Source organism: Ixodes scapularis, unplaced genomic scaffold (genome assembly GCF_016920785.2).
Source record: "Ixodes scapularis isolate PalLabHiFi unplaced genomic scaffold, ASM1692078v2 PGA_scaffold11__112_contigs__length_91849675, whole genome shotgun sequence".
NCBI classification, from domain to species: domain Eukaryota; kingdom Metazoa; phylum Arthropoda; class Arachnida; order Ixodida; family Ixodidae; genus Ixodes; species Ixodes scapularis.
Window position 1 is genome coordinate 34,416,524 of NW_024609837.1, and position 26,467 is coordinate 34,442,990.

Consider the following 26,467-nt stretch of genomic DNA (forward strand, 5'->3'; position numbering starts at 1 on the left):
GTTTTATGGTTTTCTTATTGAAAAAAGTGCCAAAACCACATGATAAATGATAAGGCGCGCGAGAAGGGTGATAAGGCAAGCGCGATGGTTTTCATTCGACGGGCACGAAAAAAAACCTACATACGAGTCATATACAGCTTCGCTGTAAAAGTTACAACCTTGAAGCTAGGATGCAACACTTATTGATTACCCCCTCGTATATATACAAACAAATCCTATTCCTGCAAGGTTTGTCGTTTACCAAGAAAGACTGAAATAAACAGTCACTTAATTTTGAAAACAATAAAGGAAAATTGAAGGTGTATTTTAATCTATCTATCACACCATCATATGCGGAACAGCACTTTATGAGAAACACCGCCGACAGCCCACGTTCAATATCCGCCTTCCCGACACGCGGCGCCGCGTCTTTTCGAAGCTTCATCTCACACGCCATTGCGTCTTTTCGAAGCACCGCCGCGTCGCCCTTTGCGACCTCTTTCTTACAACGACACGCGCGCGTCGTCTTCTCCTGTTTCGCGTCGACATTCTGCGTGACGTGACTGTGACGTATAGTGCAAGTGACCAATGGAGCGAAGGCATTCAGCACTACGGCTTTGCTATCTGCAGTCGGTGACAGGTTGAGATAAAGCAGAAGTTTAGTAGGATACGTTGTTGGGCTAGTTCAGGGGTGGCCAAACAGCGGCTCGCGAGCCGCATGCGGCTCTTTGCTGGTCACGGTGCGGCTCGCGGATCCCTCGTAAGGGGACCCCCCCCCCCCCCCCCCCCCTTTCGCCGCCCCCTCGCCCCTTTCCGTGTTTCCCCAGGAAACTATAAAGGATTTCAGAATAAAGAACAGCTTGCGGTTTGGCAGCCTGGTGCCCCCAGACGTACAGAGGAACCGCTTTTCACTCGTATGTTTTCACGGATCCTGTTTCTTTCATTGTTCGAGGGAGTTTGCCGGACCCTAGGGGGAAAGGCATCAAGGAGAGGGACTGTGAAAACCTCCATACACTTTACCTTGGGGTCGAGGAAATGTTTTGTCTCGCGGTCTTTGCCACTCGCCGGTGATACTTGTCCCCTTTAGGTAACGGATGTTCCCTCTTTATCGTTTCTTGTTGAAGGTCGCGGAAGCCCGGTTTGACCTCATTCATAGCTTCCACTAGTCACAAACGTTTGTTCAAGTTTACAAGGGACCAGAAACATTTTCATTGTTATTTTTCCCGGCTTGCAGTTGTGACCCGCAAGCTGTTTTATTATGCTTTCGGGGGGGGGGGGGGGGGGGGGGGGGGGGGTAACCAGGTAGTGGTGTTTGTTTTGCCCCCCCCCCCCCCCTTTTTCGGCGGCTCTTAGAAGTTTCGTGGTTTCCTTTGCGGCTCTTAGGCCGGGTCAGCCTGGCCACCCCTGGGCTAGTTGGTTCATCTTAGTAAAACATAAAATAGCGCAACAGAAAGACAAGGACAAGAAATATACAGGACTGGCGCTAACTTTCAATTTCCTAATAAAACTAGTTGAAAGTTAGCGCCTGTCCTGTATACTTCTTGTCCTTGTCTTTCTGTTGCGCTATTTTATATGTTTTACTAATAAAGCAGAAGCTCCGCCCGAGCGCCAGCTTTCTGCCTATGATAATACTTCGTCAGAACCAGTGTCGACTGCGGTCAGGAGTGAAACAGTACATGCACTAAATCAACCCTCTGACGTCACGGTACCGCGGTGTAGCTGCTGTCGGCATTGCGCATGCGCAAACTCTTCTCGCGAGTCTGGTTCTGCATACGCACAGTTGCTGCTGTGGGCAAACGCGAGCCTGCTTGTGAACAGTGTGTTGGCGTACGGAATGCAGTTATACGTTAAAAGCATCCCCGAGGGGCCTGGATTGTACCGCGCAGAGCAGCTGCAGTACCTGTCGGTGGTGAGGCACGGGTGGCCACACCTGAGCGTCCTGACGACCCTCGGCGGAGACGAGAGAGACGACAACGCCCTGACAAGGGCCCTCGAGGGCGGCGACCCCGCGCTACAGGCCCTCGCCAAGGAAGTGGCCGCAGCGGTCCGACTCAACGACTTCGACGGCGTCAACCTGCACTGGGCAGAGCCGGACCTTGATGGGGACGTCGAGCGGGACGAAAAGGGATTCAGCACTCTGGTCAAGGTTAGAATAACTGTGCAGGCTTCGCTTGGAAAATAAACTATCGCAGCGATCTTAATTACAGCGGAGCTGTTTAGGGCTAGTTTCCCGAGGATCGTGTCCCCCGCAAAGAAATGTCGACACAAACCTCTGGGCAGCTACCGCCATCTGTGAGCGACGGCGGCAACCACACAAACGGTTGACCGGCCTCGCTCATAGATGGCGTCAACCTTTCCAGCAATTCTACTCTGGTTTTCACTAGAGTGGAAAAGCTGAATTTCTTTAGGCGTCGCCCTAGATGTCGTCCTAGAAGTCGTCCTTGAGGTAGTCCTTGAGTAAGAGGCTGTAGTTGAGCTTGTTGGTGCAAAATTCTAGATGTTCAGCTGGCTATTTCTAGTAGTCCTTGAGGTCGTTCTTGATGTTGTCCGAGAGATTGTCCTCGAGATCGTCCTAGAAGTCATCCTTGAGGTCGTCCTAGAAGTCATCCTTGAGGTCGTCCTAGACGCCGTCCTTGAGGTCGTCCAAAGCGTCGTCCCTGAGGTCATCCTAGACGTCGTCCTTGAGGTCACCCTAGGTGTCGTCCTCTAAGCGACGTCGTAATCGGATTATGACGCGCCCAAGCGCACCCCAACGAGGAAGATGGCGGCGCCCTAAGGCCGGACTTGCAAACGTGTATATGTGCGGCCGCCATTAGTTGGTCATGCCCTGTGAGCGCGCATTGGGCACGAGCGCATCGTCAGCATTCGGACCGTGCTCGGATCGAAACGCATTCCTCGAGTGCTCGGTGCATACTCGGAACCAATCATGTGCTTCACGCCGGAAGCGATCAGACCAACAAAATGGCGGCTGCGCATAATCTACGCATCATTTCAGATTTCGGAAAGGGTTGCAAAAAGAACGCAATTACTTACGTCAAAGTGGCACACACAATGTCAAGAAGTTCGAGAAGCGTCCTGGTCGTCAGACTTCAGTGTAGGAGTTAACATTTCGCGAACGCAGAGGGAAAAATATGTCCTGCTCCAAGCTCGGCGCTCCGCAAGGCCACTTCCTGGCAAGCGCTGTAGGCAAATTTGGCGCACGTGACCCCTTCTCCGCCAATGAGTTGGGTCGAAAGAAAAAACGAAGGCGATACTATGGCTCCGCCATTTAAGTTGGCATCGGGCGCAGGAGCAAGAAAAAGCGGTCGCCCTGTTAGTGCTTTGCCGTCTTGTGTGTCGGCGGCGTAATCCAGGGTGTAGACACATGTCTGAGCAAAGCCAAGGTGGGCAGAATAGTATAGGACTGCGATTTGAATCAACTAATTAAACGACCTATATAAATCAATTATTGAGTTAATCTTTTAATTTTAGTTTATTCGTCGGTCGGTTGAATAGCTGTAGACATCCGAGGCTGCTACGGTCATCATGCCATCGCCACCACCAAACTCAACATAAATAAATTATTCCCTGGAGAAACAAGTTTCTTCGCGATAGTACGTCATAAATAAAATGGTCTAAACGGTGTAATACATTTGCTGTTAGTTCCTGCGGGAGAATATTCTTTCTTGTCAACGTTGCATTCTGTATTTCACGCTGCAACTGCCTACGGGGGTGATGGATAGCCAGTAAAACTCCACGCTATTTTTTCTTGAGTCCATCGTTTAAACTCTGGTTTAAATAAATAGTTCAGGGTAGAGACTCGTCTCAGTTTTCAATTACAGAGTTTGGTAGTTGGCAGCTTGACGTCGGTAAAAAGATGCATCAATTTCTTTGTGTCCTTTTCTATATTTCTATAAGCAACCCATAGACTTCAATGCACACCAAATGAATCAATACATTAATTGAAATGGTTTTATACACGTACTGCTGCTGCATCACAAAGGCAGTACGATTCCTAGCAATTGTGCCCCCGAAATGTATAATATTTTGTTCATTACCTTGTAATACCTTAACTCTGATCCTCCACATCACCGATCAATTCAGAGCCTCCTTATGAGCGATTAATTACTCGATGTAACCAAATAATTATTCAAATTATTCGTATCGGTGCACCCTACTCAAAAAGCCATCATGGATTTTTTTTTTTACCCTGGCAGTGTGAATTTTTTTTCTTTTTTAAAGGGGGGAGGGGGGGGGGGGGGGGGTCACCATGCAGGAAGCTTGTTATGATTACAGGACCACTTAACAGGGCCCACTTTAGAAAACCGCGAGAATTAGCAGTTCTAATGCACGGACTAAATACGATAAAAAAAAAATAAACGCAAGGTTTGCAATATTTACGTACGTGGGGTACGACCTACAAAACCTCGTGCTGTACGCGTTCATTTCTGTACGACTTTTTTTTTTTTTTTTTTTACGTGACTTCAAGTAAAAAACAATCCGAGCTAAGTGATTCGTTCCAGCTGCTCCGGCAAGAACTGGGCCCGAAAGCCATCATCGCCGTGATGCTTCCCAACGACAGGGAGACACGGAGGGCCGTCTTCGACATGAGATCACTGCTAACGTAAGTGAGATCACGCATCTCGACAGACATGACAGGCAACGAGAGCTCACAGCCCAAGAAAATATGCGCGAGAACAAGCACGAAGTGGCAACGATTCCTCATGCTGCTCGCCTTGCGCTCGGGATGATCTTGAGTTGATCAGCCCAAACTAACCAACTGTTTCGTCTGCTTTTCTTCAGTGATTTGTATGTTTTTTAACAAAAAATCTGACTGATTAATAGAGTGATTGATTAAAATGCGTTTTTTGTTTATTATATCGGCGAGCAGTGTCGATTACTTACTATGGCTAATGGGACCAGACCATTACTAATTCTTATGACCAAAAACCGGTTATTTTCTACGTCCTATCTGCTCTTCCTACTTCCCTATAAGCTCGTATCAATTTGAGAGGTAGTAATCGATATACATTCACACCGAAGAGGAGATTGCATCTTGCGAACTGGTAATTCCCGTCTTGAAGACGCACACGGATATCTGCAGTGCTGTCTGGCGGCTGAAACTTCTCGAGGCATTGAAGTGATTGCAACCACACACTATAGACATAGCCGGGCTTTCCATGCTAACCAGTGGAGAGTGTTTTAATGGTTAGCGGTTACCGGCTATTCGTTTTAATTTTGTTACGAACAATTCCTGTACGCGTGCACAGGAACGCCAACTTCCTGTTCGTGAACACCCACGAGGTGCTCAGTCCTTACTCGGCCCTGACTCGTTTTGCTGGACCTGCGCGGGAGGCTGAGACTGGCGGCATGGTACGAAACCATTTTGTTACCAGTACTATTCATCTCATAATAATAATTAGTATGTCGTGTATGTTTAGATGACGGTAAGTTAGTCAGCTCTAATGGGTGTGTGATGTCGCCGCTTTAAATGAGAAATTCAGCCAGTGCTGAACCACAGCTAGCCTGAAGTCTTTAACGTGCATCACTCAGTAGTGATACGCGACCCTGCGCTTATACGATGCTCGTTAAGACCTCTAGGTGCAGGGGGTTGAGGATTGAGCCACGGGTCTCTGGGTTCTGCAGAGGCAGCTTTCGCTCCCCGTGCTCCGAACCGCGGTGCACAAACACACAGACACCAATCACCCGCTCTTCATCTTGCATGCCATCATTTTCATTATGGTGGATCTACTCGGATATTTAGAAAGAGAGGATGAATTGAATTCCACTTCAGGCGGTAGGCTCGCGTTGTTGTAAACTTGATATGAAAAGATGAGCTTACTTGATGAAGAATGATAGACGTGGGAGCATCGTCTAGGTTATTTCTTTGCATTCGGCAGTACCACAGGTAGTTTACCTAAGGACCGTGGCAGCATATTATCGAGTAATTTTGCACCATGACAACGGAGCTTGCTGAAATAGCTCGCAGAGGGTGCCGTCGTCAAGGCTATCGTCGCGCCTAACGCATCAAACTGAGCAAGCCGTTTTGTGTCGAGTAGCCAGTCAGAGGCATCAACCCCACAAGACATCCCACGAGAGCTTCGATTGATGGTCACTTTCGTCTCATCTGTATTTCTTGCCACGGGCATATTGTCGCGGATGGAAAAGGATTGCCAAACGTAAAACTAAAAATAAAGGTATAATCGGCGAACTTGTACCAAAAACAAAAGAGAGAATGAGCCTCGAAAAAGCGGAAGCGAACCTCGAGGCGTCGGCGTGACAGCTGGATAGAGCAAGACTGACTCAGTAAGGCCATGCTGGGTAGCTCCTTATCTAATACACTCGGTATCTCGAACATTCGGGGTAAGGGTAAGCACGAATCTTCTAGGAATACGGAGAAGAACGAATTAATAAAAGTAACGTCCGGCGCCGGGCATCGAACCCCGGACGCCTGTGCGAGAGCCACGTGCGTTCCCTCCCAGTCATGCACGCGGCAATATTAGCAAACCCTGCCTTCGCGAAACTATGGTAATGGCACGATGGCTTAGAATGAAGCGCCCCTACTTTTTAAAAAGAAAATGCTCGCTACAGAAGGTAACTAGACAGATGAAATAGCAGCAAACACACCATTCATCGCCCGCTTTGCCATGGGCAGGATGAGAACGGCATTGCGTCTCGTTCGAATGCCCGGCCTGCTGCAGGCGCTCGTTGCCTTTCATCGTGCTTTGACTGCGCGTGCACGTTCTAGGCTCGTGAGATGCCGAGGCGTCATCGAAGGCACGGAAACTCGCGCTGGAAGCGAGACAGCTGAAGGCCTTCCCTGCTGTTGTGATCCTGCCAGTAACTGTAACCACTGAATCGATGTGGCATTTTGGTCAATCATTCCCGCTTCGAATTTTACCTTCCCATAATACACGTACAAAGTGAGGGAGAGGAGAAGGCGACAGTGCGTGGGGATGTTAGCGCACCCTGCTCTGGTTGGGATGATAAATGGGTAGAGGCAAAGCTTACTGTAGAGACCGGTTATAACGAAGTCAACAGGAATCGGAAATCACTTCGCTATATTCGCTATTTCGTTATAACCGACTTAAATTATAACGAAGTGCAAAAGGGAATGGGACATCGTGATCTCTTCGCGGTAGCCGTCCCCAGGGTCGGATTCAGAGAGAGGGGGGGGGGGGGGGGGGGGGGGTTCGGATGCCCTGATCGCCCTCTTGAATTCTGCATATGTAACTATTTAGGGCGTGGAAACGGGAAAGGGGGGGGTGTCTTAAACACATGATACGCTGACCAACACCTGCCCCCTCCCCCCCCCCCCCCCCCTTTCAAAAAGATACCTGCGTCCGGCCTTGGCCGTCCTAAGCATTCTCCTTGGTGCTTGGGTAATTTGGCCCAAGTTCTATTCCAGGGCCTTCAGCCTCGATGTCTGTGTTACCGTTACGACAACCACCATGTGACTGGAGTCTGTTGATGCGCAAACGCAGTTCAAGACGATCACCGAGGTACTGCACGAACTGAACACCAACAGCACCCGCAATCTCTGCTTTACCGTGGGTCTGGCCGGCGTCGCGTACCCCGTGAACCCAGAGGCCAAGCTGGACGTATACCTTCCACTCAAGAGCAGCGAGGTTGCTGCAGCGGCTGGCGGAGCTCAAGTCGCGGGCCGAGCCACAGCCGAAGCCAGCAAGGAAGGCCGGCCGGTCTCGTACGAAGAAGTATGTGCCAGCATTGCGCCTCTGTAATTAAACAATTTTTTTTTTAATTTTTTTAGGCACAGCATGCAAGTGGATTATGCGGTGCACGCGCTTTGAGCACCCCATAAGCCATCGCCTATCAATCACCCCCCAGCATGGCTAAAAAGTGGTTATTAGGCTAGGATAAAAAAAAAATTCTTAATGTTATATTTAATTTGCAGATATGTATGCCCTACACGATGTCTAAGAGCTGAGTAGTCATGTATATATATGGCCCCGCCAGATATTGGCGACGAGAGCGATCGAGAGCGTCGCTGTGGTCGGCCCACCCCAATTGGCCGAATGCTGACTATGACGTCAGCAAAGGATGTCTCATCGACGGAAATAAGAGGAATGTAAGAACTTCAATTTTGACGGTGTTGGAAGTGCTGCTTTGAGGGCGCTATGATTTCAGGCTTTCACCATGCCCATTACGAACACCATCGAACTTGTTGTTCACAAAGTAATGACGTCACGAAAGGTAACCGAACGAGGGCGCCACCGAAACATCTCGCCGCTAATAGCCGTCTTCAGAATATGAAAATGGCTCAAGGAGGATAGAAGGGTTGGAGAGGGCATGACGTCAGCCGCGTAGCCTACACAAGCCATGCTCCCCTGACGCCTCGCCTTTTTCTCATTTTCCTCCTTACCCTTCTCACTTATCAGGCCAACGTGACCACATCACGTGACCGTACCTAGCCTTCGTCTAACCTTCGATCTGATAAAACCTACCGGACGGAGCGCGTGCAAGTCTGCAGGGAATCCTTCTACAATTAACCCTCCGTCTCGCACGTGACATGTCACGCGCACCAATTGCCAGAGAGATCTGCGGTCACGTTGGCCGCAACATCGTTTAAAATTTTTATGACTAGGCTTCACCAACATTGCAACGTGTCCCCTCCTAGTACTTACAACCTCCCTGAAATGGCGGCATTGTTTTGTACCGTCGAGACCATCGAGACAGACGCAAAAGGGCAATATTCGCGTTTGATACCCTTGTTGCAGTTTCAGGAAGGCCTAGCAAGAGACCGTTATAGTCATTCCTTACCTTCATAAAATATTCCCCACTCTAAAGAAAGGCAAAACTGGCAGATGTATCAATTAGAGGGTGGTATATGCTTGGTCGTTGCGGTCGACAGCGGAAGATTGTGGATGTCACCCCGACTTCCATCACGTTACGATTGTCGGAACGGGTGGGGATCAGATGAGCAAAGAAATTTTAGAAGTGGACATAATAAAAAAAAAAAAAAAGGAGGGACCGAGCATTGGGTAAGCCAAACTTTGGTCCATTTGCATAGCAGGGAGATTAGTTATCTGGACACATGCTGATCGGTCATGATGCTCTTGTTTTTTTTTTTTTTTTTTTCCTTTGTTTTTTATTAATACTTTAGTTGAGAGTCGGCGCTTGTCGAGTGTACACCCTTCTACCTCGACTTCGTTTTTTTGTGCGCTGTGTTGATTTTACTTCCCAAGCACGGCTAATAAGCAGTTCGGGGCCGTAAAGAGAATGACTCCAACAACAGAAAACTGTCACGTGGGTATTAGAAATCACTTGGAGAGCGCCTTTCACAAAAAAAGAAAACAACTTCCTCCAGCAGGTAGAGGTGAAGTACCGAAGCAGAGCGGTAATTCTATCTGCAGGTGTGCAAACTCAACCTGACGTGTCACCTTGCGTCAGCGGAGAAGAGCTGCTACGACAAGAGGAGAGACTCGTGGTACGGCTTCGTTGACGAGCAGACCATTGCCTCGAAGGTAGGTCACGCGATGCTAGCGGCAAATACGCTCACTACAAGTAAAGGCCCATGTTTCTTATGGTGCAGTGAGGATGCTAAAAGCACATCGGCAAAGCGCGAAGGTGGTGCGAAAAACGCGGATGATGTCTTATCATCAGCGTTTTCGATCCGCCAGCCTTGCGCCTGTTGCACCAGTGCTAACTTTAGCACACCCCCGCTATTCCTACATGCTTCGAGTTTTTCCGAAATGTACTGGATTAGTATTTTTAGATGACGCTCATCAAGTTTCTAATTGAAACCATATGTTTATTCTCACAATCTAAAAAGCTAATTACCCCTTTGACTGTCGTCACCGTACATGTACGGCGGCGATTATACAATTTAAAAGCACAGGGTCAGGTAAAATATAAAAAAAAAAAAGATTTTCGTTGTTTATGTTTTTTTGCAACTTTAAAAGTTTATTTTTTTCTTCACATTTTTCATTGTCACACTTTTGCACGGCTTTTGCGCGTCCTTGCCGCTGCAAAAACCGTGCGCTCACTACCAAGTTCCCCGAGAAATGCTATGTGCTACCAGACCCTCGTGCTCCGAATCTGCGACCGGGCACTCTGTGGCTCCGTCGTCGAACTGCCAGGCTTAGACGTTCCATGCACGTGCGAGATGGTCGCTTCGATTGTAGGGTGCTCTGACAGTAGCGGCCATCGGAACGCTCGCTCTTCCAATTCACTTTTAACGTGTCTTAGAATTGCATTCAGATGACGAGCGCTCATCACACAATAGAGAAGCTTTGTAAACTACTTCCGGTTCAGAGACTGAGACCACAAACCGTCGCGGAAGCGGACGCGCGAAATACGTCGAAAGACACATAAGCACTTCTTATGAGTTGTGAATGCGAAAGCATGAATGTCCGACGATGTGGATGCTAGAGGCGGCGCCATGTTCGTCGGCGGCGAGACGAGCAGAAGCACCGCCGACGATGTGGATGATGGAGGCGACGGCATGTTGGTTGGCAGCAATATGAGCAGAAGCCTCCGAGCGCGCGCCAGCGTGTCCCTTTGAACCGGTGCGGGGCTCGTAGTGGCATGGGGTTGCGGTGGTTAGTTTTATCGGCGCGCTGGCGGCGCGGACACGCAGCGCCATCTGGCGGCGGTCGTTGAAATTGACGCGCGCAGCGGCCAATGGGAGCCTCGTCGCCGTGTGCCAGCCAATGGGATCATGGAGCGAACCGACGTCATCAGTCTGAAGCGCGAAAACGGCACCTAGTTTCTCTGATCCCAAAAGAGAGAAGCGTTGTGAGGTTGGGGAAAAAGGGAGGGCCAATACACTATTGGCCCACCCTTTCCACCCCAACCTCTCTCACAACGCTTCTCTCTCTCTCTCTTGGGGTCAGAGAAACTAGGTGTCGTTTTCGCGCTTCAAACTGATGACGTCGGCTCGCTCCATGGGACAGTTAACGCTTTCGCATTAATAAAACCAAGTGGAAGAAAGGCGACACCTTACCCTCAATATGTTCATTTGAGGCTTCAATACCTCAAACAGGTTGAACGTACTGTACGTGCTCCCGTTAGATAACTAATCTGTGCATTAACTTTTTTTTTTGTTTTACTATCCCTTTGAAAACAAAACCTGACCACTAAAAACATCTTTTTGAGAAAACAAAAACTAGACCGCCAAAAGGTTAACCAAGTTCAGTTAACTGCCCAGCTTATTGTGAGGATTAGCCTCTCTATAATATGTCCCTATGGCCTATAACTAAACCGCACAGACCGAATTAGTGTAGCTTTCACTTTTTATATTTTAAGAATATTTTTACACTGATTGGTTGTACTTTCGGGTTTCAACCGAAAAGCACCGATAGACATCCGCCGGTGTTTTTGCTCTAAGCGTGGGCTTTCGGATAGAGCCCCCACTTGGCACCCTGCACGAGAAGCAGAAGACGCTCTTGCTCACTCTGATTGGAGGGAGACAGCGGGTAAAGACCAAGGCAGCTAATCTTTGCGTCTACCGGCTAATCCTTCCAATCAGAACTCGGCGCTCTGTCTGACGTCACTGCACGCTCTCATCTCCCACTCGCCTTCAGTGTCTCACCGTATTTCACACTCGACGTGTGCAACACTCTAGGTAACTAACTGGACATGGCGGATCACGCAGGTCACGTGGCTGCTCAAGAACGGCTGGGAGCACCTGTGCGTGGTGGCGTGGAACGTGGACGCAGACGACACGAGCGGCAGCTGCCGGTCAACGGCTGGACCCTATCCCTTGCTGCGCAGTGTCAGCGGGGCCCTCATGCAGATGGCCTACTGACCAGCGTATCACTAATGTGTTTCTTTCGTGTTGTATTAAACAGCGACCATATAATCCCCTGCCATTTTGTTTTCTTTTTGCAGCTGCAGTCGTCTCGATATCGAGCGAGTACTAAGCGCCCCTGGCTCGCGCTAAACCTTAACGATGCCACGTGTCCGCTTTGGCGAGTACATGGTTGGGTTGTCATTTAATTACATCCACGGTTGTGCGAATTTTCGAATAGTAGATTCGAATATTACGCTATTCGATATTCGCTTCGTGATGAACTACTGCGATATTTGTATTTTTCGAAGTGCTGATCACGGCAGGTTAGCCTCGTTGAGCGCGCTGCTTACCAAGCACTGGTGCACTGCGGGAAGGCAAGAACCACGGAGCCCGCTTAGGAGTGTGCGGCTTCTCCGCAGTGTACCTGTATTTGTTGAGAAGCGCACTCAATGGCTCATTTCCAAAGCGGGATAGTGCACGCACGCGCCTGGTGTATTTAAAAGGAAACAAACTTCATGAATGTTAATATCTACATTGGAGCTTTTTTCAAAATTAAACTGCCATGCAAAATTAATTGTTACGAAGAGATGCCTGACAACCTGTGTTAATCACATATGATTAAAAAGAAAACAAAATGGGGTGTGCGTTTGTTTATACAGCCTGAACTTAGTCTGCCTCAACGGGCGACTTGAATCTCAGCTGTAAATAAGCAATTTAGCCAGTGCAGTACAACCGCTAGCCTGGAGTCTTGAACGTGCACCACGCAGTAGCGATACAGAACCGCACGCCGGTACGATGCTCATTCAGATCGAAGCCGGCAGGGGCGGGGATTAAACCCAGGATCTCTGGGTTCTGCAGTACGCTATACTCTGTTTCACCTTATGATGTACCGCATGAAAGGCTACAAGCGCGAGCTCCTTGCTCTGGGGCACATCTTGGCGGCACAAGCTCTCGTGATTTAGGAGCAGCTGCCAACCCTATGAGCTGGCGCTTGTAGCCTTCGCTGCGGTACAACATAAGGTGAAACGAAGTATAGCCCACTCGGCCACCGATCCCCCTGATTGAAGAGAAGATATTTGCATACAGTAGGATTAAGCATAAATCCCCTTAATTAGGTATAGTTATCCCGATGTAGGTATTGAACCTTTCGGAAGCCACATTAAAATTAACTTACCATTTAAATGGACAAGCGGAAGCGCGGCAACAACCTTCACAAGTTCAGCAGAAGTGAAAGGCTTAGAGAAACGATTCCGATATTCAATTCCAAAATATTCGGCCGAACCCAATATTCGCTTCTAACTCAAAATCCATTGTTCTCACATTACGCCTAATTACAACATTTAAAATACTGTAATAGCTTTTACCCTGAAATTACTTCAACATGAAGTACCGCAAAGTCCCAAAAGAACGCCCACCCAAAATGAAAAAAAAAAAAGTATAAAAATATGGGGTGGGCGATGGTCTGGCGTGCAACCGCAAAATTTTATCAAACATTCGTGATAAGTACAGGGAAGGGAGAGGGGGGTACAAATTAGGTGAAACGGGAACTGATACCACAGATCGTGGACACAGCAAATTCGCGTTCCACGGTGCGATAAGTACGCGGGTACTCTTGGCGACTAGCGGCGAACGCCCGGGGGTTCCAACTCCGGTCACAAATGCAAGGGGAACGTGAGAAAATCGCTGTTTTTTTATTACCTCGGGGATGTACGGAACGACAACAGTTTTTGACACAATAAAGGAACAGTTTACAATAAGTTGCGCTAAATTGTGTGCCATGTAATAACGCTTTTTTTTTTTTTTTTTTAATTGCCTGAGCGGCATTATGTTGCAGACGACGCAGCGACGTCACACCATTCAAGTGACCCGCTCCGGCCAATCCATAAAGTCCATCTTTGCTGCGTAAAACAATCGTCTGCTTCAAACGCCAATGCCTTGGAAATTGCGTTCTCAAAATTTTCACACGCATCCAATATTAGGGTGACCGCCCGTCCCGCGACTCGCGCGACTGTCCCGCATTGAAGGCTCGTGTCCCGGTCCAGCGAGAAATTCTAAAATCTTCAAAATGTCCCGCATTTTACACTGCCCTGAAATTCCCTCTGCAACTCATGGTGCTGCCCAACAACGGGGCACGGGGAAGCGCGGTCACTGGTAATCGTGTGAAACGCAATGGTACGCCATTTTCTATCCAAGCATTGCGGAAAGCGACCGTCGTTCTTGCAGGGGCTCCGACGCACATACGCCGTTGTGCCTCTCCCCTTAGTGGCCAAATATTATAAGAGAAAATTGCTCATTTATTGCCACTATTTTCATATCGCTGTTTTAACGCGAAAGGATTGCTGTGGATTTTTTTTTTTTAGCGAAGACAGTTACACAAGGCAAAAAGAAAAAACATAATGTTAAAAAATTTTGTAAGACCATGTTAATAAAAGTAAGCGTTTACAGGAAACAATAACCCGAAAAACATTTGATGCATTGATTGCTGCTGGAGTTGATTTTTATGCTATGAACTTCGACATTTAATAACATATTTGGTATAAAAATATATCACTGGGAGTGGAAAACTATTTTAGCTTAATTGCTGCACTACAATTTGCGGGTGTATAAACAGCACAGGATATTAAATGTGTTAACAGAGCCTTGGTCGTGGTGTGCGTGTTCATAAATTTCCTCCACCTCCTCCTCCTTTGGTGCGTTTTTTGGCAGTCGTGTCCAGGTGATCTCACATGACGTCACCATGTGAATACCGCGATAACGTCACAGAGTTTACGCGACATCAGCGTGACGTGATATCAGGTGAGACCACGACGCCACAAAGATAAAGGCAGTTTTTGTTAGTCAAGACTACCATAGCAATCCACTAGATTGGCCAAAAAAGATTAGCAACTCAAGACTTGATTTGTTGTAAAAGCGTGGGTACCCAAACTTCAAGAAAACAAATAGGACAGAACACCAACTTCTTCACTGCCCCGAGCACTTTATTGAAACTCAAATGTTTAAAAAAAATAGTGTTATCGCCTGCGCAATCCAACAGATAATGATCTGCTGCATTTCCCACACCGCTCACGTCGCATGAAATTCCCCTTAAAAAAAAAGGAAAAAGGGAGACACCGAAGAGTTGAAGGCCTCTGAAGAAGACAACCCGAAACACGTCAAGCTTGTGTAACGTTTGTGGTGCCGGTGACATTTCCGTGCCAGCATATGGCGGACACAAGAAACAAGGTCGGAGGTCCCGGGAATGTTGTAACTCGTATCCTTTACCATAGCAATCTGACGCATAATGTCGTCAAACGTCAGGTGGGCAAAGCGTTAAACAATGTCCGTGCATTGGGGACCTGCAAATCCCGAACAACGGTTAGCACTTGGCAATTGCAGTTTGCACCACAGTGCTTTCCCACTTCACCCGTGTTTCGACAGAGCCCTCTGGCTTTTGGACATATGCAAAACAAACTACAAGCGAGGTTCCCAATCGGCCTCGAAGCAACGCAACGGCTCGCTTGGCGTCGACAACTTCTTTAGCGAGGTGCGCTGAAACACGGGCCTATTTCCCAGACTACCGGATAGGATGCGGAAATGAAAAGCATACAGGACAGATTTCAAAGTGGGTAGGCATTCTATACCTGTACATCCTTTTCCGATATAATTCTGAGACCAAATCGATTGCAAGAATGCATTTAATACTCACAAAGGCATATGAAGATAGCGGAGCTGTAGTCCATATAAATCTATGATCTGTCATATCATAGGTGCGAGTGATGAAGGAGCTACAAGAATGAGCTTTGCGCTTGGGGCATCGATGTTTGCATGGCACAAACTTGTTTGAGGCAATGTGATCAGACTTGTAGCACCGCCCTCCCTCCTTGTTAGGGCTGGTTCACACATACATCGCAGCATTAAATCAATACCAGGAACAGCACTGATGCAGAGCTGACTCGAATTTAATTTAGTACTGATGAAGCACTGTATCATTACTGCTATAGTGCAAAGTCAGCGCTGCACCAGCATTATTAGCACTATTTCCAGTACTGACTAATAGTGCTGGGGTAGTGCTGTGGTGCAAGTGTGAACAGGCCTTTAGGGTTAAGCAGGGCTTCATCGGGGGTCTTTACGGTGGGAGCAAGACCACAGTACACTGCCGAGCATACACGAGCATTGCTGCATCTCGCAGGTAAAACAATAACTTATGACACAACTTGTTCGATGCTCCCCAACTTCGGTACAGTCATCATCCTTCATACTCGCTTGTTTTCAGAAGTACAAAAGGAAACACTATTATTTGAAGAAGTAACAGAAAAGAAAGTTTTTCCTGCTGTTAGGTAAAAAAAAAGTGCAATCCACGCTCGGGCATCGTTTGTGTATGCCATCGAGACTCCGCTCCAATCAAAATCAAGCAGCAAAGGGACGAGAACATCGAGGCTCCCATATCCTGAATGCTTTCATAAATTCCTTTAAAAAAATCCATTAATGCATATTATGGTTCATACCATAACCTTTCTTTTCTTTCCAAATTGCTGCGTTTTGAATACAGCCCCACCAACCTATGGGGGAGTGACTTGTTTGAGACGAGCCTCGGCCACTCAAAAGCAACGCGTGCCTTCGTTCCAGTAACCGCAGTGTGACGTACACGTATTGAACAAATCACTATCTGTAGAGTCACATCATAAGAGTGTACGCGTTTCGTCCGACGCGTGCGAAGTAAGCCTCGGAAAAAACCTCGAATTCAACGCGACAGATGCCCACCATAATCGACGACGATTTAAGAAACCAGCAGATGCATCGCCTCGAACGTGAGCCTTCTAGCTTTGATAAAATTTTGCTGGATGGGCAGCCAAAGCACCATAGAAGGCAACGAGCGCTTGTAGGAGGCGAAGCATACACTGGGTTCTTGACGTGTCGCCGATTATAAGATCCAAACACTAGCCCTGATACAGCCGACGAATTCAAACAACGCTCTCTACGACCACTGCTCGTCCGGCACGACATAATTTAACCTCCTCCAACCACCCAACGAAATAGAACGAAATGAAATGTCACATGGCGTGTAGCCCACCCGACGACGTGCGATTCAACGAACCACCGCAACACGGAACTATAGCACACAGCGGCCGCCTCGACGGAAACTGCATTTGCGTGAACCGCAGCGGCGCAGACTGCGGTTGCGGAAACCGCAACGACGCAGACTGCAGAGGCCGGGAAAGAAAACGTGGTTTAGGGTTGACCCCGGCGTTCTCCGGAGTTCGGCGAAAGAGAGAGTTCGGGAGAGGGGTCGCGACCGGCCAGAGCTACGCTCGCCGGCGTGCGTTGCCGTAGAGATGCCGTCACCCTCCGTCCTCCTCCCTGCGCAGATTAATCCCTGGAAGTCAGGCCTGTCCCTCGGGTGTGAGTTTGGTTGGGGTCGACGGGTCCAGCCCCATCGTAGTGCAGACCCAGCCTGCAAAGTCCACTTTCTCCTGGTCCCACCTCCGCACGTACGGGTGGTTCTGCAACGGGAGACAGAAGTGCCGTGTGACGTCGAGGGGTAGAGTCGGCATGTCAAAGTTTAATTTGAGGATTGCAGCGCATGGTGGAGGTGTTCAAGCTCAATCTAAGACGGACATTTTTTGGTTAGTAGGTTAGCTGTGGCCAAACTGAAAATGCCAGTGCTCTGTGGCGGATGAGAAGAAAAACAGTTGTGCTACGCAAGGAGCTTCCCTCACGGAAGTGAGAGCAATGTTACTCCTTTCCTCACGCAGAAAGTATGTACAGTCGCCGACCGATTTTTCGGACACCGCTATTTCAGACGTGTTCAATCATTCGGACGTCTTCGCTGAACCGTCACTTACCCCATAGAGCAGGGGTCTCAAACACGCGGCCCGCGGGCAACCGGCTACGAGTTCCCGTTCCCATGTCTTGAGCACCAGAAATAGCATGCGCCATACTGAACTAATTGAGTCGATTCATGTTAGCTCGAAAAGTAGCTCTGCTCTTTTAACATACTCACTTATTTCATACCTATCTGTGTTCATTTGCGCTTTGTTTCGCGTTAGTTTTTGCGTCCCGTATTTTTTTTAATGCACAATGATTCTGCCACTATAGCTGTAAGCACAAGCTATTCGTTGAAGGGTGCATCTCAGGTATGCAAACTCTCAATCAGCAGGAGCACCTGCCAAACATAGAGCTACAAAATCAAAATTTGCATCTTCAAAAAAAAAAAAAAAAAAACCATTAAATTGCAAATATTTGTTCAGAGTGTTGTAATAAAATTCGGCCGGAAAGCAACAACTGTCAAATTAAATGATTGCTACTCAGAGACATGTTGAGCTTGGTTAATTTCCGCGTGAATTGAGCAACGGGAAAGACTGTTTACTTGCTCTCTTGTTCCATTGAAAATGACAGCATGTTGGTGGTGCAGTGCATTTTAATTCTTGTTATCTCATCAGGTCAGAGCCCAAAGAAGTACTATAAACAAATCAAATCTAAAGATGTCACTGGCAAAACTGTGAGTTCAGAAAAAGCATAAAGCATGTGATCCTTTCTCTTCAATACCTTTTGACCCCCCCCCCCCCCCGGCTTATGTTGGCCCTCAACCTTTCTGGTGTGGGGTGTTTGGCCCCCACACTCAAATGAGTTGAAGATCAGCCGTCTGTCGTTCATGTGCTGTTTGAGTGAGTGTTTGAGTTGAGTTTTCTGTCCAATGGTGTTGAAGTAAGCTGGATGGGCTAAACATTGTCTCCAAACAGTGTCACATGGCACCGACTTCATATTTGCCGTGTGCACCAGCGAAGGTGCCAACAAAGCATGATCAACCACATTAACAAACACGTGAAAAGTGACAAACATACAGCCGAAGTTGCCTGGAGAATTTAATATTGACATCAAACAAGTGGCCAGTACAAAGCGAAGTGGCGCGGAAATTCGATATTGCGGCTGAAATCGTTTTTTCGGACTGCTTGATTATTAGGAAAATTTGGGATCCCCTACGAGTCCGAAAGATCAGTTGGCGACTGTACTGACGAAAAAAAAATCATCCCTTACAGTATCTGGACAAATATGGTATGTAGTTCTCCATAGCCATAAAAGTCTACAAGAAATAAACTGTTGAGTGAGAGCTGCTTCTTGTCTCATCAATAGCTTTCCTCACAGTGTCACAAGCAGCTACGTTTTCCCAAATCACATGTCTTTGTCGCCGCAGCGTCCTAAGAAAAGCATCAACAATGTATGTGAGGTTAAAAGCGCTAAAAACAACGGACAAGTAAAAGAAACGTACACCACAACAACTTGTCCGTTGTTTTTAGCGCTTTTAACCTCACATACATGGATCACCAACTAGCCCAAGTGCATACGCTTCTACAGTGCATCAACAATGGTCTACCGCAATCAGGATCTTGGGTACAAAACGTGCCAAGGACACACGGAAGTAAATGACAGCTTCAAAGAAAAAATCGTAAGGGTGCAGGCAAGCTGGTGAATATTAACCATGTTGAATTAATCTGAGACTGGGGTAGAGAAGAAACATCAGAACGTAGAAGGGACAGAAAATAGACAGGACAATATCTCAACGTCGCCCTGTCTATTTTCTGTCCCTTCTACGTTCTGATGTTCCTTCTCTACCCCAGTCTCAGGTTAATTCAACATGGACAGCTTGAAGAACAGAGCCAAGTGATGTCTCATTGTAAGTAGAAGACACACTCACCATGAGCGTCTTCAAGTCCCCCCTCTCATTTGGATTTCTCTTGAGGCTGAAATGCGGGAGGCACAACTCATGACACGGCAGCATTCCATCCGAGAGACATTCAAGCCAGCCAGACACTAGCACGCACCAAATGAGGCGCTTTGAATGACACCGGTGCACAAGTGCCTTTCAACCCCATGTCACACGAAAGGAAAAAGCCTCGTTTCTTATCAAACACCTTAATTAGGTCGACCAACATCTTGAGAACCTTGATACCGTTACCTATGTTTCCAGTATATCAGCACCTTTTTAAAAGACTATGGTTAATAAAGTTTTTTTTAGACAAGCAAGAAAACAAGAAAGAAAGCAAACGAAAATCTTATTAACTACTCGGTATTTCGTTTCTAAAAAATAGGGTGTTCTAAGTTACCAGGCTCCATCTAAAATGGACCATAAAAATCAACACCTGCACGTAGCAATCCAAACTTTTCGTAAACGCTTATTTCACAGATCGGCTTTTCTTGTAAAATTATAAAGCATAGCTCTCTCTGTAAAAAAATAGGGCCAAGAAACTTGGCAGGCTCAACGGCGGACGGCGATGCAGACGACCAAGTCGAGTTGCGGGGTGTGTTTGGCACGCGTATTGATAGATGGCATCTGGAGCAGTTTCCGAAGGTGTCGTCGACCAGCGAAAGAAAGCAGACGACACGCAGACGAAATCCATTGGCAGCGAAAGCACAGTCGTTGTACAAACACATTTTTTTTTTTTTTTTATGTTTTGCTTTTAATGCTTGCATTTATTTTTTAACCAAAGGCACATTACAAAGATATTATGTTAATTTGAATAAACCATGGTGGTCACGAGCAGTCTCGTTAAGGAGGCAGCGCCATCTACCAATACGAGCGCCAAACCCGCCCCCCCGCTACTCGAGTTGATCGTCTGCGTCGCCGGCCACCGTTGACCCTGGCAAGTTTCTTGGCCCCATTTTTTTACAGAAAGAAAGCTACGCTTTGTAATGTCACAAAAAAAAAAAAAACCTGTGAAATACACCTTTGACGAAAAGCTTCGATTGCTACGTTACAGGCGTCGATTGTTACAATCCATTTGAGATCAAGCCTGGTGACTTGGGACACCCTATATTGTGAAAAGGAGCAAAGGCAATATGAATTCCGACAGTGGTCACAATAGAAAGAAACAAGCTTGACCATGCTGACAAAGACTGGTAAGCACAAAATGTGTGAGAGGAATTCCAGGGAAGAGAAGGGGGTGTGAACGGCACCACCTACCAAAGATTAGCTCTCATTCCCGACACACGCCGTAAGAGTCAAGCGAGACGGTGGCTTATTTAAGTTTTATGCAAATACAAAACGTTTAAAAACGAAGCGCACGACTGTGCTTTCGCACCAAAGAGTATATTTTTGCATGTGTGAAACACGAACCCTGGATAGCTCGGTCGGCAAAGAACTTGTCTGTCAAACTCAAGGTGGAGAGTTCAAATCCTACAGGGACTGAAGTCTTTTTATATGGTTCTTTATGAACATAAGGCTTTTTGGCATCGGTTTTTCATTACAGCCGGCTCTTACACCAGGCCCTTCTATACTTCGTTTCACCTTATGTGCGAGCGAAGGCAAAGCTGGAAGCGCGAGCACGGAAGCTCCGTGCGTTCAGGCTTTGCTCGAGCGCGCAAGCTGGGGAGAAACGCACAAAGCGCTGGTCTCACGATTCTAGCTTTGGCTTCGCTCGCAGATAAATTGAAACGAAGTATAGTAAAATGTTACGGAATTCCATTCTTTAAACCAGTGTGTCGAACCGAAAAAAATACGGGTTCGGTTACGGTTCAGGTTCAGGTAAATTTATTTTGTTCTGGTTCAGTTCCGGTTCGATTATTTCGATCCGCGAACCGGTTCGCAAACTGGTTCGGGGCGCTGAACCGGTTCGCGAACCGGTTCGGAAATTATAAATGACAAATTGCAACATCAAAATAACATCAAAATAACATCAAAATAAAAAAAATAAAAATTGCAACATAACGTTCTAGAAACGTGTTATGAAATGAGCACACAGCAGCATTTAGGATTTACGAGATTGCAGGTAAATAAAATCCCGTGACGCGATTTTTTTTTTTTTTTGCACAGCTTTCTAATTCTTTTTTTTCCGTGCAAGCCGCGATCAGCGCAATGCTGGTTCCTATGTCAAGATTCATGGATGCAGCGTTTGTCCAGATTCATGGATGCAGCGTTTATATTCCTAAGACTGAGTGGAGAAGAAAAATATGTAAGCGAGGTGTGTGTCAGTTGACGGCACTTAAAAAACAAATGGCATTGATAGCACATTCATTGTCAACAGCGCGTGGCCGAACCATTTTGACATGAGCCGGTAACCGTTATTTTTTTTTTCCGGTTCAGTTCCGGTTCGGGTTCATCGCAATAACAATATAACGGTTCGGGTTCGGGTTCAGTTCCGGAAAAAATACCGGTTCGGTTCCGGTTTTCGGTTCGGTTCGGTTCCGGTTCGACACCCTGCTTTAAACATTCTTTAAAATAACACTGTCTTTATGGGGCTATGCAACTGGAAAAACCTCTGTGATCAAATGAGGAAACATGTACAGATAAATGCCGGTCATCTTAGTAATGCTTCTCATCCTCCAAGTTTCAGCCACAATCAAGAGCTCGCTGCACGTCAACAGTATGTTTTTCCTCGGTCTCGAGGTTACGTTGAACATGAATAACCTTAAAGGGATGCTGAACCAAAATATGGATTCCACAGAATGCGGTGGCAGAAGTGTGCAGCGGGCCGCCACAAACACCAAAACATCACTCATACAGCGAAATCTGAAACGGATGACCATATTTTTCTAAAAAAAAAGGAGGCGCATTTGACAGATATGGTGACGTCATGTTTCTCAGAGAAGAGTCGAGAAGGAGAGGAAACGGCCTCACGTCTTCTCTGCTTCGCCGCCCTGAGGTAGCGAAGCGAGGAGAGGAGGGAACGAAAAACGTTGACGTCATGCGTGACTCTTTGGCCTCATTCAATCTCGACCTCTTTTTCCAAAAATACGGCCGTCCATTCGAGATATTGTTTTAGGAGTGGTGGTGTAGGGATCGTAGCGTCCCGCCTACCGCTCCTGAATTGTTTTCTGAAATCCAAATTTCAGCTCACCATCCCTTTAACCACCTTGCCGGTAATCTTGAGTTCGCTCGAGATTAATCCTAGGGTAATCTCGAAAAATGTGCTTTACTTTTCCAGCCCACCCGCACTGCATGCAGGGCGCCGTTTGAAATTAACAGATACTCACCATCGGTCCACCAAGTCCTTGAATTCCGGTGAGAAGACACCGGTGGGCACTGACGGTGGCGCCTTGTAAAAAAAAAACACAGAAAAGAGGATGAGAAGTAAAAAAATTGGGCAGTTCCTCGCTAATCCGCAGTAGAGTCAGAGCAATAGCTGCAACATGTCATGACGAAGTTGTTGGGTATCGGCGTCATGTTCACAAAACGTCAGGTGCGTGCACGAAAGCATTTGGAACATAATAAACATCTGCTTTGTTCCGAACACTTTCATTCTGTTCCATCTAGTTCCAAATGCTTCTGTTCTATTTTTTGTGCCGGAGCACGTGAAAGCGCATCTCCCGGCACGAGGTCGTGGCATTGATAGTGCTACAATGGCATTTTGCTAAAGGCTACTTCTTTTTTTTTTTTCCAAGAGAGCACATGCAGTGGGCGTCCGGTATCACAAAAACCCCAAGTATAAAGCAGGTTGTTAACACTGTAGCGTAGCTTTCCGCTTTACACACGGCAGACCCAGGTTCAATTCTCGCAGGTGGAGGGCAATCTTTTTGAAAGATGTGGAAACATCGACGATGGACACCCTATGCCCTACTATGCCGACTACAACCTCAACTACATCAACAACGGACAACATTTCCAGTAGTGGCGAGAAGCTATAACAGCTATCGCTGTAAAACAAGTTGTTCGATCCTACGAGATTGTTGTCCGTAGGGGGGGGGGGTGGGGATCGGTGGCCGGGTGTGTAAAGGGGCTTAAAAGTTAATTTCTTAATTACTAGTATGATTCAAATAAAATTTCCAGGGGACTTCGAGGTTTCAGATAAGGGAGTAGTGTGCAAACTTTGACCTCTCTAGGGCAATTTTTTTAGAAGCTAGACATTCATGTATGAAGCTGCGACGCCTTTCCCTAAGGAATCTATGTTAAACAAATTAAGCCAAGAAACCACAATGTTATTGTTTGGATACGAATTAGAGAGTGTAGGACTTCAAGTTACCTAGTTTATATTAGTAAAATGTAAATATTCATAAAAGAAAAACTACCCCCCTAAATGAGGAGCATTTTTTTTGTATAGCGATTTGTCAATGCATCACTTTTTCTTCACTATGACTTTAACCTAATGCCAAATAAAGTGGATAGCCCAATTCCCAAATAAATTTCAGCTCATAAACCTCTGGAACAAGCATAGGAATACTTTTACCGTCCAGCAAGATTCCTCGTACGAAGTTTGTAGCAAAAAAGCGAAATTGAGTAAAAGAAATTCAGACATTGAGACCCTTCACTTTATTCATTTCGCACAATCTGCATCCTCTAAAAGACCCCAGCAAAGTAGGTTTGTCCTTCAGCTGCCAGGTACTTTAGTCTGTTGAGGATTACCTGCAGCATCCTCTGTTTCTGGACAACTTTGAAGACTATGCCATGTGCCTTCTGCTATGTTGCTAAAGCGGCTATGTGCCTTCTGCTTTGCTTTTGAGACCTTGGATTGCACATACTTGTCAAAGTGTTGCGTCTGGTGACCCCGGCCCTACTCCCATCTCGAAAAGATTCCCCTCAAAGCCCTTAAGGCTCAAGTTGAACTCGAGCACTGTGATAGCAAGTTTGTTTCACGGCACTCGTGCCCACGCGTTCCCCCTCGCAGCGTGCAGCGGGTTCGTTTTGGCCGGCACTCCACGAGTGGTTGCACTCTCCGAGTTCGTCTCATCGCTGACACCCCACGCGTGCATGCACTCGTTGCACCAAAAAAAATCGAGAGTGCACCAAAATGCAATCCCGTCATGCCTCGCTCCAGCGAGGCCGGCGAGGAGCGGGAGCAGACGACGAAAGTTTGTCTGCTACGATGTGTCGCGGAACCAAAAGGAAAAAAGGTACTCTGATAGAAATCGCGTCCCGCAGGCAACGGAATCAAACATGAGCTTGAATTGTGAGCGTCCGCTATTTCATGACGAACCATGCTTTATTTGGAGGTTTTAACTCGGTCTGTTGCCGCACAGACGCTGAAATATACCAGAGTGTAAAGAAATGCTCAGAACAAATGCATCAGCGGCCCCCGAGATGTTTATCACCATCCTTGTGCGGGTGAGAAATTGAACATTTGTCGACAAAACTCCCCTAGCAGAAACCTCTGACTGCCCAATAAGCATCAGAGAAAGCTAAACATAGTGACTTTACCCGAGGCTTGGGCAACATCATCATGTTTAACATTTACCTACGTCAGCTAACTTGACCCGTCGTATTTTGTTTGAGAAAGCTCTTGTTCTCGACGCCCTCACCAAGGCTAATATCTGATCCACCTGTAATGACGATCGAAATCGAAAATCCCACGAAACGTTTTGCTGTATATTCCAACAGACTAGTTTTAAGCCGTACCCTTTCAGTGGTTCACGCATAATACCATGCTCAAACGGATCAAGCTTCTGCTCGGACAGCATCATAAGTTTTCTTCAGTGTAAACGGTCATAAAAATTGAAAGATCGCAACCAGCCAGCTGCTTTGTAGACAGCTGGTTGCGGAAATTTATGCCGAGTTGATTGAAGTCATCGCAACTATTAACTACAGGTTACAGCGACCAACGTCTGTAGATAAACGTTGGTAGCGACTGAACTCTCGCGTTCCCACCCATCACTCCAAACAGAAAGGCGCTAGTTTCGGTTTGAGGTCGGTACCTTTTCTACAACATAGATGGCGAAAGCATCCGTCTTCTGCACTCCATGCATTTGCCGAGTTCGCTTCAGTCCAGTTCTTCGTGCAACACTCTGCGAGTGCGATGCATTCTAAGACAGAACTCGAACGGTGCCAGTGCGTGTGAAATGAACTCGCTATGAGTAGAACAGTCGTTTCTACCGTTCTTCGAGACACAAAATCCGTCTTCAAACACTACCTCTAGTCCAGAGCATCGAATGACTCGTTAGTGAGTCTTTATTTTGGCATATCTCTCGAGAAGGTCATGCTAGGGCAAATGGTTGTACAGAGGAACGAACTCCTTTGCAATTTCCCTCGAGCAGGCAAGGCTGTGCAGCTGTGGCTTTCCCATTGCACCACAAATCTTTTCCTTGAAGGCAGGCCTGATGCTGTGGCTCTTCATCAGTAGAGTAAGAGTACAGGAGGCTGCCAAACACGCCTTTCTGCATCGCCTGAACTTTTGGCGCACTCACCTTCAATGCACATGCATTATAGTTTGTCAACTTTTTCATGACATGGGTCAACTCGCATTGCCCACCAAGCCCTTCTTTTTTTTCTTGAGGGTCTCCGATCAAGAGTTCATCCATACATCGAGCACGGCGAGGTTGGTATTTGAAAACAGTCAATAATTGTTGGTTGATGGCTCACCAAAATGGCTCCGGAATACGGCGTGCATTGCAGTCCCATTGAAAATATTTTATATCAATGTAAATATTAAGCATATGCTTTCTAAATTGTCTGGGCAGGTGCGTTAGTGGAATCTAAAATGTAAAATTCGAAAACGGCACTTTTATTGAAAAAGTTTGGACATTTAGGCCAGTGTCTTTTCTTACACACCACAGCTCTAAGCAAGATGGGTGAAAGCTCGCACAGCCGAGGGATCCTGTGTACACTCCCAACCCCTGCCCATTTTTATCTGGATAAGCATTATACCCGCGTGCGGTCATGTATCACTATTGCGCGATGCACATTAAAGGTCACGGACTAGCGGTTTCGCTACACTGGCACGACTTCTCGTCTACTGAAATACCCCTAGAGATAGCCCACCTAAAATCAATAGCAAATCAGACGAAAATAGGGGGTAATCTAACTTTAAAGAAGCAATAAAAAAAATTTTAAAAAGTTATTTTTAATCATGT

The 26,467-nt window shown here is 46.9% G+C and overlaps 2 protein-coding genes across 2 annotated transcripts in view; one reads left to right on the forward strand and one right to left on the reverse strand.

The window, feature by feature from the left end:
- Positions 1 to 1,813: 1,813 nt before the first annotated feature.
- LOC115314105 (putative chitinase 1) lies at positions 1,814 to 11,874 on the forward strand. Its single transcript, XM_040503567.1, has 6 exons — positions 1,814 to 2,125; positions 4,482 to 4,582; positions 5,229 to 5,331; positions 7,443 to 7,673; positions 9,333 to 9,443; positions 11,576 to 11,874. The coding sequence occupies exons 1-6, from the start codon at positions 1,814 to 1,816 to the stop codon at positions 11,726 to 11,728; spliced, it is 1,011 nt and encodes a 336-aa protein (XP_040359501.1). The 3' UTR covers positions 11,729 to 11,874.
- Positions 11,875 to 14,670: 2,796 nt separating this feature from the next.
- LOC8051907 (dual specificity mitogen-activated protein kinase kinase 1) overlaps positions 14,671 to 26,467 on the reverse strand; it is a 28,825-nt gene continuing 17,028 nt past the window's right edge. Inside the window, exons 9-11 of the mRNA XM_029973235.3 lie at positions 22,661 to 22,722; positions 19,386 to 19,431; positions 14,671 to 17,193 (exon numbers count right to left, since the gene is read on the reverse strand). Coding sequence (XP_029829095.1) covers positions 17,074 to 17,193; positions 19,386 to 19,431; positions 22,661 to 22,722 — 228 coding nt within the window. The 3' untranslated portion in view covers positions 14,671 to 17,073. The remainder of the gene's footprint in view (positions 17,194 to 19,385; positions 19,432 to 22,660; positions 22,723 to 26,467) is intronic.

Bases quoted from the DNA above. Each gene is read 5' to 3' on its own strand.
- LOC115314105 (XM_040503567.1), top strand. From the start codon at position 1,814: ATGCAGTTATACGTTAAAAGCATCCCCGAGGGGCCTGGATTGTACCGC. The intron at 2,126-4,481 runs GTTAGAATAACT...GATTCGTTCCAG, and splicing joins GATTCAGCACTCTGGTCAAG to CTGCTCCGGCAAGAACTGGG. The intron at 5,332-7,442 runs GTACGAAACCAT...GCGCAAACGCAG, and splicing joins AGGCTGAGACTGGCGGCATG to TTCAAGACGATCACCGAGGT.